Below are 12,240 nucleotides of genomic sequence, written 5' to 3'. Positions count from 1 at the left end.
GTGAGCTGCACGCAGACGTGCGGGGGACTGGGAGCAGCCCTGCCACAGCCTGAGGCTAAGCCAGATGGGGGACATGCAGCTCCCCGCCTCCCACTCCCTAACGCATGTGCACCGGTGACTAGGGACTTGGTGGACACACCGCAGGGTCCCCTATGTGGAACGAACCCTCGGGGTCGCTCTGGAGACTCGCAAAGGCTGGCAATGGCCAACCTCAACTGGGCTCTTCCAACTCTGAAATTTTTTTTTTTTTTTGAGACGGAGTCTCGCTCTGTCGCCCACGCTGGAGTGCAGTGGCGCGATCTCGGCTCACTGCAAGCTCCGCCTCTTGGGTTCAAGCCATTCTTCTGCCTCAGCCTCCCGAGTAGCTGGGACTACAGGCACCGGCCGCCACCACGCCCGGCTAATTTTTTTTTGCATTTTTAGTAAAGACGGGGTTTCACCGTGTTAGCCGGGATGGTCTCGATCTCCTGACCTCGTGATCCGCCCGCCTCGGCCTCCCAAAGTGCTGGGATTACAGGCGTGAACCACCGCGCCCGGCCCCAACTCTGAAATTTTAATCCCCGAACAAAGTGAGTTTCCTTTGTAAAAGGGGGATTTTCTTGGAGATAAGGGAAAAAAATTTCATCTTTCTACCAAGAAGAACCATTTCTACTTGTCGGCACTATGCACACGCAGGATGGCACAAGGGGGCTGCCCCCAGCAGGGAAAGGGCTGCCAGGGACTCCTGTGCTCAGCCTAACCAGGACAGCAGGGCCAACCTGGCCATCTCCAGGCAACATGGCCCTCAACGGTGGTGTGACCTCCCAAGAGTAGGTGACAGGCGGAGGTCAGCAGCACCAGCACCACCTCCATCTCTGCGGGGAGTCAGGAGGCACTGCGTACCCCCAGCCTTCACAGGAAGACCCACGGCACCTGCTCAGGGAGTGAGCAGAACCCAAGGACAGGGCACTCGCCTTCAGGGCGTTGATGACCGTCTCGATGTGCGTCTTGACAGCCTCATGGGAGAACTCGGAGCTGGCCAGCGTGCACATGCTCTCCAGGGCCAGGTAGCGCAGGTTGGTCTCGCGGTGCTGCAGAAACTGGCCCAACTGGTTGCAGGCACGGACGAGCAGGTTCGGCTCACTGTGTGGAGGGAGGGGAAGTGGGTGGGGTTTCCTCAGCAAGTGCAACACAAACTGGACAGAGTCTGCGTTCCCCAACGGGTCCAGATGGCAGACAGCAAAGTCACACGGCACTCGCCGCCACCGCACTGCTCAAGTGGGAACTCGGGGGCCTCCCCAGATGCAGATGATGCCCGACCCCCACCCCTGACATCCATTTTGCGTCCATCCTGTGCATCCCCACAGTGAGTCAGCAGCCCGTGTGTCCACTGGAGCCTTCCCAGCACCTCCTGAGCCTCAATCTGCATCAGGCCCGCGGGAGGCCGGTCAAGCTGTGACCGGCAATGGGGTCTCAGCCAGAGGCACCAGCCCGGGGCAGGGAGAAGGCTGAGAAGGCCGGGAGCGCGGCTGCTGCCCCACTGACTCTACTGTCTCGTCAGGATGTGGCTTCTCCTCACATAACAACAGAGCTCTCTCCAAAATGGGAAATTTCAGTTTTAATAACTCTCAGCTCTGAAGTGTGACTCTCAGACTGAGTTTTCATCATTTGTAAAAATTTTGTAGTAGCAAATGGGTGGTGTAGTGAACACCCATTTGTGGTGTAGAGAGCGTCTGCCCACAGCCTGGCACGTTCCCTCGTTATCGGGAGCCTGGTGAGAACTGCGATCTCATTCTCACAGGACCCTAAAGCACGGCCCCACACGCAAGACCCACGCCAGACCACATGTGGTGCGCCGCAACTGCTGAGCAGAGAAGGCGTGGGAGCAGAGGAGGCAGACCCTCCAGGCTGTGTGGAGCGACCGCCACCCTGCGCCTCTGCGCTGCGTGGATGGGCACAGCCGTTTCCAGCACTGCCCTGCGACCCTGGACCCACCAAGTGCGGCTCCACACCCAGCAAAGCCACAGGACATGCGCGCGCACGCCCCCCACCCCACCCGTCTCCTCTCTGTTCCACTACACGAGAAGCCAGTCAGGAGTGGGGATGCTCAGGGGAAGGAGGAAAAGGCCCTCGCGTGGGATGAGACCACAGTCAGCAAAGCAATCCACGGTGAGCTCAGAGCAGGAGGGGCCGGGCTGCACAGAAAGAAAAAAAGCATCCGGCAGGGAGCACAGAGGCAGGACAAAGGGGAGGCCCATGGAGTGGACAAACCAGACATGATCCGCCCAGTCTCGTGCCAACGAGAAGGAACGTGTGTGTGCGCGCGAGACGAAGCCTCTCCACAGAGGCAGGACGAAGGGGAGGCCCATGGAGTGGACAAACCAGACATGATCCGCCCAGTCTCGTGCCAACGAGAAGGAACGTGTGTGTGCGCGCGAGACGAAGCCTCTCCACAGGCAGCCGACACACCTGTCATGGTGAATGATTAAGCTGATGGCCTCGAAGAGCACGGCGTTCTTCGCGTTGGAGTGCTGGACCTTCTTCGACTTGGGTGGTTCTTGGGCTTTGTTCAGGATGGTCTCCAGGCACTCAGTCAGGCGGCCTCGCACTGCAGGGTCTTCTGGGCAAGACAGAACGGTGCTCACCAGTCTCCAGTGGCCCGCAGCCCACCCTGCCCCTCCCGGCTGCACCCATACATCATGAGAGCATTTTTAATATAGTTCATTCACATTTGTGTACCCAGCTGGAAGCATTTACAAAATTGAGACAGGCCAGGCACGGTGGCTCACTTCTGTAATCCCAGCACTTTGGGAGGCCGAGGCAGGCCAGTCACCTGAGGTCAGGAGTTCAAGAACAGACTGGCCAACATGGTGAAACCCCGTCTCTACAAAAACGCAAAAGTTAGCCGGGTATGATGGCAGGTGCCTGTAATCCCAGCTACTCAGGAAGATGAGGTGGGAGAATCGCTTGAACCCGGGAGGCAGAGGTTGCAGTGAGCTGAGGTCGCGTCACTGCACTCCAGCCTGGGCAACAAAGGGAGACTCCATCTCAAAAAGAAAACCTGCACAAATCTGATACTATAAAAGCACAAATAGACCCAAACACTAACAAAACTGTAGGCTCTGCAATAACTGCTCCATGAAAGCCGGCGCGTACAGCAGCACTGGCAGAAAGGTCCATGAATCAAGAGACAGGGCTAGTAACACACTTCTTAAAATGACAAACAAACTACTTAAATCTGAGACAGGGAATCAGACTGGCACTGGTGCAGCTTCAGGAGCCGCGGCCTGCGCATTACCTGGGGGTGGGTAGCACTGCAGCAGCCTCAGCAGTTTGACAGACAGCCAGGGAGCTGGGACAAAATAGTAAGTGTAATCCTGGAGATCTGTGGATGCAGACGTCACGATCTGTAAGACAGCACAGGCAATGAGACACGCTGCCGGACACGAGCCCCTACTGCGGGGACCCAAAGAAAAGCCATACTCACTCCTCGGGTCACGCCTGAGCTGGAAAAATGGTTTTGTTTCATGTGCCAGGAGTGTCTGACAGTGCTTGGTACCCCCTGGGTTCGCTGTGAGAGGGCTGCACTGTCACTCGGCAACACGCTACCGCAGCTGAGTGGCAGCCCTTGCTCGGTACAAGACACCATAGCACCTGGATTTGAAACTACAGTGTTTCCTTTGTGGACCGGCACATGAATGAAATCAGAGAGAGAGCTTTAGGCTCCTCAGAAGGAAGAAGCACCCCCACCCCCAGAAGCCGGCATTCTGACCCTACCCCACAACCCCACAGGGCCCCCCGACCACAGGCCAACCCAGATGGTGAGCTCACGGAGGCAGGGAGACTGCCCGCCTCACTCACATCCCATCTCTGTGTCCAATGCGGCCTTTGGCTTGGCAGATCCTCCGTCAACCTCCTGAACAAGTGACAATCACGACTACCTCGCATTTCCACTGACATACAGCCCGATGTCTCCTGTTTCCCGGAGGTCAGGGTAGTTCCTCCCTTCCTACAAAGCTCACATGTGACACTTTTAGGCCATAAGTGAACCCATTCAGAAAAGTTCACCCTGACTCCTGCCCTAAGCTGCAAGATGCCAGCCCAGACTTGGGTCACGGACTCCTGCTGCAGGGAGGCAAGCTCTAGGCTGTCTGTCAAAGAGAAGGCTGAAAGGCACAAACACAAAGCAGGAAAAGGCAAGAATCACAGCACTTCCGTGACACACAGACACAGCCAACATGAGCTGTCTCTCAAACAAGTACGCAGCTAAGGCCGGGCTGAGAGAGAAATGTATAGCCTTAACTGTATATATTTGAAACAAATATAAAGAGAAAAGCAACAAAAATTCATCTTAAGCGTTTAAAAAGAGACTAGGCCGGGTGCGGTGGCTCACGCCTGTAATCCCAGCACTTTGAGAGGCCAAGGCGGGCGGATCACAAGGTCAGGAGATCGAGACCATCCTGGCTAACACAGTGAAACCCAATCTCTACTAAAAAATACAAAAAATTAGCCAGGCATGGTGGCGGGCGCCTGTAGTCCCAGCTACTCGACAGGCTGAGGCAGGAGAATGGCGTGAACCCAGGAGGCGGAGCTTGCAGTGAGCCAAGATCGTGCCACTGCACTCCAGCCTGGGCGACAGAGTGAGACTCCATCTCAAAATAAATAAATAAATAAATAAATAAATAATAAAAAGAGACTAGCAAATTAACCCAAAGAAAGTAGAGGAAAGGAGTCCAGGTGCGGTGTCTCATGCCTATAATGCCAGCACTGTGGGAGGCCAAGGCAGGTGCAATCACTTGAGGTCGGGAGTTCGCAACCAGCCTGGCCATTGTGGTGAAACCCCATCTCCATCAAAAATATACAAAAATTAACTGGGCGTGGTGGCGACAGCCTGTAGTCCCAGCTACTCGGGAAGCTGAGGTAGGAGAATCGCTTGAACCCAGGCAGAGGTTGCGGTAAACCGAGATCGTGCCATTGCATTCCAACCCGGGCAACAGAGTGCGACTCCGACTCAAAAAAAAAAAAAAAAAGAAAAAGAAAATATGCACAGTTCCACAACTTATAAAATAAATTGAATTCATAATTAGAAAGTTTCACAGCTGGGCGCAGGGGCTCACACCTGTAATCCCAGCACTTTGGGAGGCCAAGGTGGGCAGATCACCTGAGGTCAGGAGTTCGAGACCAGCCTGACCAACATGGAAAAACCCCGTCTCTACTAGAAATACAAAATTAGCCAGGCGTGCTGGCAGGCGCCTGTTAATCCCAGCTACTTGGGAGGCTGAGGCAGGAGACCCGCTTGAACCTGGGAGGCAGAGGTTACGGTGAGCCGAGATCGTACCACTGCACTCCAGCCTGGGCACCAAGAGCGAGACCCCATCTCAAAAAAAAAAAAAAAGTTTCCCACAAAGAAAACTCCAAGTTCAAATGTTTTTACCAGTTAATGATAAAAATTGTTTGACAAACTAGATAGAGAAAGGAACTTCTTTAATGTGAAGAGTACCAACGACAACAACAAAATTCTAAAGCAGACATCATACTTAATGGTGAAATATTCAACACAAAAAACGGACGACCCAGGGTAAAAATGGGTAAAAGACTCAGGCACTTCACAAAACAAGACACCCAAACAGCCAATCAACATGCAAAGTTGCTCAACCTCATTGACAATCTGGAAAATGTAGATTTAAATCTCAAAGAGGCCAGGTGCGGTGGCTCACGCCTATAATTCCAGCAGTTTGGGAGGCCAACGCAGGTAGATTGCTTGAGGTCAGGAGTTCAAGACCAGCCTGGCCAACATGGTGAAACCTCATCTCTTCTAAAAATACAAAAATTAGCCAGGCTTGGTGGCGGGTGCCTGTAATCCCAGCTACTCTGGAGGCTGAGGCAGGAGAATCCCTTGAATCCAGGAGACAGAGGTGGCAGTGAGCTGAGACTGCACCACTGCACTCTAGCCTGGGTGACAAAGTGAGACTCTGTCTCAAAAGAAAAAAATAAAAAATAAATCACAGAGCTCCCACTATACACCCAGATGACTAAAACCCAAGAGACTAGCACTACGCGTGCCGCACCCGCGCCTCCTGCTGCCGCTGTGAGAGCCGGGTGCACGGCAGGGGAAGCTGGTCTGGCAACACCAGTCTCCTCAGGTTCAGGAGCCGCGGCCCCAGCTGAGCCATCTCGTGCACATGGAAACCAAGGGACATCCAAGACTGCTCATGCTGGAGGATCCACAGCAGCCTCAGAGGGCAAGGAGCTAAGTGTTCAACAGGACAGCAGGTAAACTGCAGCGGACAATTCACACAACCAATTCTATGAAGCATCAAACATGAATGTATAACAGCTGCACACAAAACAAAAATTTCACCATGTTGAGCAAAACAAAAGAATGTGTGCTGCAGGTCCATCTGCATCAAACTCAAAACAGGAAGCTGAACGGCAGGCTTTAGCGTGCACGCCAGATGGTGGGTCCACAAAGCACCAGCCACGCTTCCCCAGCGGGGGACACGGGGCCACTGGGTGCCCCTCCTCCACCCACATGGTGTTGGGTGCTCACTCACACCATGGGAACAGGGAGCTGTGCTTCTGTACAGACAGGACAGTTCTCAACAAGAAGGTTGACAGAGAAGCCAAGTTGGTTTTCATCCCTGAATTTATAAACTGATCAAATACCTTGCATTCTACAAATAAGCTAATAAATAAATAACTAAGACAAAACCCACCCTGACTTCTGCCCCCCCACGAACAGACTTACTCTGCTTAGCCTAGAGACAGCCAGAGACACGGAGGTTTTAAACTCTTCTGGGTTCTTCTGTGCTAAAGTGGTGATCAGACTTGTGGCTGCAGTTACCACACCCTGAAAGAAAACACACACACAACAGTCAGAACACTTGAAGCTAACCACTTGTGTTCACTCATCTTCCAAAGAAAACCTTAAACCAACCAGCAGCACAATGGCAGCCCACAGCCACCTCGGCCTCAGGCCTACTCCGAGAAACCTACAATATTCTCCCAGATGGCGCATGCAGGTTTTCTTTTTCCAGCTTCTCCTTAAAAACTGGGAAGTTCCGTCATGCTTAGCCCAGATCCCTGCCAGCATCGAAGAGCCAGAGGGCCACGTCCAGCCATGCAGGTCAAGCATGTGGGCTGCACACGCCACCTGGCCTGCTGCCCCCTCCTGGCCTGGCCTCCACCGTCATCTGCACTTGCTGCCTCTGGTTTCATGACGCACGTTCACTGTAGAGGGAGACGCTACCTTTACGCTGATCTGAATCTTTACAACCCAGAAGTGAGACTGTAGAAAAGAGCAACTGGAGAAGTCCTTTTCCATTCTCCTTTTTGGAAAGTGGCCCTGGCAGTCACTGAACCACCACAGGCTGGATGAGGCCACTAGGCCCAGCATGCGAGTCCTCCCTCCCCGCTCCTCCTGGCCCTCAGTGAGAACAGATTCAGATCCCAGGGCACAAGCGGTCCTCCCCAAAGCACCGGGCAGCCTGTCACCGCTCCAGGACACGGCACCGGGCAGCCTGTCACCGCTCCAGGACACGGCACCGGGCAGCCTGTCACCGCTCCAGGACACGGCTCCGGGCAGCCTGTCACCGCTCCAGGACACGGCACCGGGCAGCCTGTCACCGCTCCAGGACACGGCACCGGGCAGCCTGTCACCGCTCCAGGACACGGCACCGGGCAGCCTGTCACCGCTCCAGGACACGGCACCGGGCAGCCTGTCACCGCTCCAGGACACGGCACCGGGCAGCCTGTCACCGCTCCAGGACACGGCACCGGGCAGCCTGTCACCGCTCCAGGACACGGCACCGGGCAGCCTGTCACCGCTCCAGGACACGGCACCGGGCAGCCTGTCACCGCTCCAGGACACGGCACCGGGCAGCCTGTCACTGCTCCAGGACACGGCACCGGGCAGCCTGTTACTGCTCCAGGACAGCCACTAGGGAATCAGTCACTCAGACCTCTTGAAAAAAGACTTTAATTATATAAAGACATTCTCCCATAAATTTTTTTTAAAAATATAAAATAAATGATACCTATTCACTCTGAAGATGTAAACAGTGAGCTCAGGAAGTGTCTACTTGTGCGGGCACCTTGGCTTATGCTGTAATCCCAGCACTTTGGGAAGCCGAGGCAGGCGGATCCCCTGAGGTCAGGAGCTCAAGACCAGCCTGGCCAACATGGTGAAACCCCATCTCTACTAAAAATACAAATATTATCCAGGCGTGGTGGCACTCGCCTCGCCTGTAATCCCAGCTACTCGGGAAGCTGAGGCAGGACAATCGCCTGAACCCAGGAGGCAGAGGTTGCAGTGAGCTGAGATCGCGCCACTGCACTCCAGCCTGGGTGACACAGCAAGCCTCTGTCTCAAAGGAAATGTCTACTTGAATGACTGATGCAATCCCCCCACCACTCGCCCTGTGTCATGGCTCCTCAGCCTGGCTGGGGTGCAATCCCCCCACCGCTCGGCCTGCGCCACGGCTCCTCAGCCTGGCTGGGGTGCACCTACTATAGCACGGCACTCTTCCCAGAGACCTGCTGTGCCTGTGCCCTCAGCTTTCCAAGGAAAATGTGAAAGCTGTAAGAAAGAAATTGGTCTGATTGGTCTTCTTCCTGTATTTCTCGGTGAGCAAAGTGCTAACAGATTTTGCCATGTCCAATAAAGAACTTGTAAGAAACTGCAGGTCTGTAACTTCCATGAGGGCAGAGTCATTCCCCACGGGGCTCCTGAATGTTCACGGCGTGTTCCCCCAGGAAACACGCATCTAGAATGCCCCCTGCAACAGGCTGACAGGCGCTGAGCTCAGCCTCTCATTTAGGGCGTCCTCCCCCTGCACTGAGACTGTAAGAGGCCTCTCGAGGGGCACACTCAGGCCCGCGACACGTGGCCCCACCCCTGTGGTGGCAGCTGGTGCCAAAGCGACCTCCGTGTCTCCTCAGTGGCCTCCAGCCCTTGGCCCAGCCCCCCAACCCTTCTCCCCATGGTGTCTCCTGTCCTTGTCCACTCCAACCTGTCTGCTCCATCAGGCCACCCTCAGGCTACAGACCCAAGGCTCGGCACGGTGCCCATGCAGCACTCGGGCCACATTACCTCCCTCCCCACCACCCCACTCCGGGCGCACGCCTGACCACCGACCTTCTGACCCTCACCCACCTGGTCCCGCCCACGCCTCCTGTCCCACTCCACAAGACCTCCCTGAAGGACACATGGGGGAGCTCACTCACTCTAGGTGAGCAAATGACACCTTTCTTGGGGACTCCTGACTTGAGACCAGAGAAGCCAAGCCTCAGGCCTTCGCTGTCAGAGGTGGAAGGCACCTGACAAAAGCCATGGCCACACAAAAGACAGCTGCCAGGGGTGCAGGTGCGCAAGCTGGGAGAGCTAAGACGGGAAAGTACTGGGCAGCAGGGAGCCCACCCTGGGGTTGGCTGTGGCGTCCCTTCAGGATGAGTTTCTGTTGCCTATAACCAAGAATATGCTGACTCAAGTGCCTGGTGAAATAAAGCCACATGCATAAAAATACAAAACCAAGTAGCTGGCGTCACAGAATCATAAAGTATCCAAGGAGAGGTGCCCTTGTGGCCATCTGAGGCAAGGCCCTGCCACCCTGAAAAGCACTCAGGGTGACCCTGCGGCTGCATGGCCATGGAAACTTCCTGCCAAGGCAGGAGCAATGACAGCAGTCCCGGCCAGTCCCACAGAGCGTGCACAGATTCTGTCTGCAGAAGGCCCAGGGGAAAGCAGGCAGCCCCGGCCCCTCAGCAGCCCAGTGACCGGCTGCCATGTGCAGCAGGAGCCCGGGGCCTGCCTCCCTGACCAGGCCCTGCCGACTCACAGCTCCCACATAGCTGCTTCACCCGCACACTCTCTGATGCCCAAGACCCCAACACGCCAACTCCGGGTACAGGCCTGGGGCTGTGAGAGGGCATTTCCTCTTTCCGAGCTTCGGCCTCCTTGACTGCAAAGCGGGAAAATCCCATGACCTCCCACAGTCCACGGGATGGTGGACGACAGCCTCCAGCAGCGCCGTCTGAAAGGCTCCCCCGCCAGGATGGGGCTCACGGCAACATGGGAAAGTGGCATTCTCGGCCCTCTATCCTGGATCCTTGTGAACGCGTGACCAGCCCACATGCCTCTCCACGCAGCAGGAAATACTTCCACTCCTGCCAACTCTGACCCTCTCATTCATAGAGCAGAGTTCAGGTAGGACAAGCACATTCTGCCCACATCCACCCCTGCTGGATGCGGTGGACGGCTCTGTGACCCTCAAGCCCCTGAGGCTCACACACTAGCACAGCCCCTCCCCCACACCTGCCTCTCACGGCACCTGAACACACATCACCAAATCGCTGGAAACCTCCACCCTTGGTGTATGCCTATACCATGCGGGCCTGGCCCGTGGAGTAGGCACGAGGATTAGTAAGACCGCACATTAGAGCCTAGCTGAGGGCCCAGGCAGCTGGGACACCAGACAGGAGCTCCCTGTACTAGATAGGTGTTTGCAGGAGACACGTGTCTCAGCTGTGGGTGTCTGCAGAGCCTCTGTGCTACCGAGGGCTTCAGCCAATGCCTGGCCACAGGAGGAGCAGAGGCGGAGTCTTACTCATCCAGCCCCAGGAAGGGCCCCCGTGGCCTCAGCACGCAGCCACAGCAGCCCCTGTGACAGCCTCTCCTGGGCATCCCGAGAAGGCGCACCATGGTGTCTTCACAACGGCCATCCCAAAGGTCACCTGGGGGAGCGGGGAGAACCGAAGCCAAGGGCGCTTACCAAGTGCTGGTCGTTGAGCAGGTGCACCACTCGGGATGTCCAGTCGCCCATGGGGACAAGATCGGGGGATGTCCTGTACAGGCGCAGCAAGCACAGGGCCGCGCTCTGCTTCACGCTGTCCATAGTGTCTCTGAAAGACAGACGTCAAGAGTCACTCCCAACGGGCTGAGGACAGCGCAGAGCTGCACGGAGCACCCCCCCAGAGCCAGCAGGAGACGCGGGGGTGGGGCTGGTGCAGGGGCCAAGACAGCACTCAGGGCCGCCTGCCGAGGCCGCCTAGGGGGCAGCAGCAGTGTTCTCAGCATACATGGGCCCTGCTCCAAAGGTCTCCCTGCCAACCTTCTCACCACCAAAACCACCAGCCGATCACATGTAGCTCACATTGCTCATTCGTTGTTTGAACAATAGCTTTCTTGTTGTTGTTGTTACAACTTAATAATCCACAATCACAACAGAAATGCTTGGAGGGCCCTGCACCGCCATGGAGCTCCACATCTGCTTGATGATCTTCCCCTGCCCCACGCCCACCCTCACCCCACCACGCCCCGCCCTGAACAGTGGGCTGGGCCACACATGCCCTCGCCCCTGGAGCAAAGGGCTTCGGGTCCCTGCAGACACGGTGGGAAGGGAGCCGGCCATGGCTCTCCTGCTCTGCTGCCGACACGCTTGTCCAGGGCACAGACGTGTTCCATGCTCCGCTTATCCCCCTTCGCCCTCCCGCCACCAGATTCTGCTAAGCAGCTGGGAAGACAACAGGGAGCCTGGGGTGGACGCTGTGGAGGCACAGCTGAAAAAGGGCCAGTCTCTTCTCCAAGCGCTTAACAGAATCAGCTGGAATCTGCTGCTCCACATGGAAGGCAGAAAAGGATATAGGGACTACCTGTACCATTTACCTTTTGGCTTTTTTATTCCTAAATCTCCCCCTATACTATTCCAAAAAATTACTTTGAATAAAAAATTCCCCTTCTGGGTGCCAACGCCCCTGCAAGGAGGAGTAGGTATTGTGTCCCTCTTCCGGCCCACCCCATCCTCACCAGATCAGCCCAGAGCAGCAACTGCACACACACCCTGCCATGCGTCCATGTGGATGTGTGGTCGAGGCCACGTCAGGAGTGTGTTCCAGGCGCCAGCAGGGTTGTCCTTGCCAGGCTGCTTTAGGACCCCATGACTGGGCCCCCAGCAGTCCTTCAACATAGAAGAGCCAACCAGGTTCCATGCTTGTGGCTACAAATGCCGACACACGAGGGCGCCCAGCATGCCACACTCCTCAGAGAGGAGGAGGATCCGCCTCCTCTTTTAGGCAGAAGAACACAGTCTAAATCATCAGCTCACACCAAGGGGACAGGGGGCCCCACCACTACTCTCCGGTGTCAGCTCACACGAGGGAGACCGAGGACCCCACCATTACTCTCCAGCATCTGCTCACACAAGGGAGACAGAGGACCCCACCGCCACTCTCCGACGTCGGCTCACACGAGGGAGACCAAGGATC

The 12,240-nt window shown here is 56.0% G+C and overlaps 1 protein-coding gene across 11 annotated transcripts in view; it reads right to left on the bottom strand.

Annotated features, from left to right (window-relative positions):
• The window catches only part of AP2A2 (adaptor related protein complex 2 subunit alpha 2), an 88,727-nt gene that overhangs the window by 24,870 nt on the left and 51,617 nt on the right, over positions 1–12,240 (bottom strand). For 6 of the 11 annotated variants that reach the window (XM_016920088.4, XM_063783691.1, XM_063783692.1 and 3 more), the window contains 5 exons: positions 10,749–10,878; positions 6,728–6,829; positions 3,278–3,386; positions 2,449–2,599; positions 954–1,122 (listed from right to left, as the gene is read on the bottom strand). In XM_016920088.4, the coding sequence (XP_016775577.1) occupies positions 954–1,122; positions 2,449–2,599; positions 3,278–3,386; positions 6,728–6,829; positions 10,749–10,878 (661 nt within the window). The remainder of the gene's footprint in view (positions 1–953; positions 1,123–2,448; positions 2,600–3,277; positions 3,387–6,727; positions 6,830–10,748; positions 10,879–12,240) is intronic. The other 5 variants (XM_063783695.1, XM_024346878.3, XM_063783694.1 and 2 more) reach the window with 1 other exon arrangement.

Source organism: Pan troglodytes, chromosome 9, assembly GCF_028858775.2.
Source record: "Pan troglodytes isolate AG18354 chromosome 9, NHGRI_mPanTro3-v2.0_pri, whole genome shotgun sequence".
NCBI lineage: Eukaryota > Metazoa > Chordata > Mammalia > Primates > Hominidae > Pan > Pan troglodytes.
The sequence above is the reverse complement of the archived record's forward strand: the minus strand, read 5'-3'. Positions and strand labels throughout refer to the sequence as shown.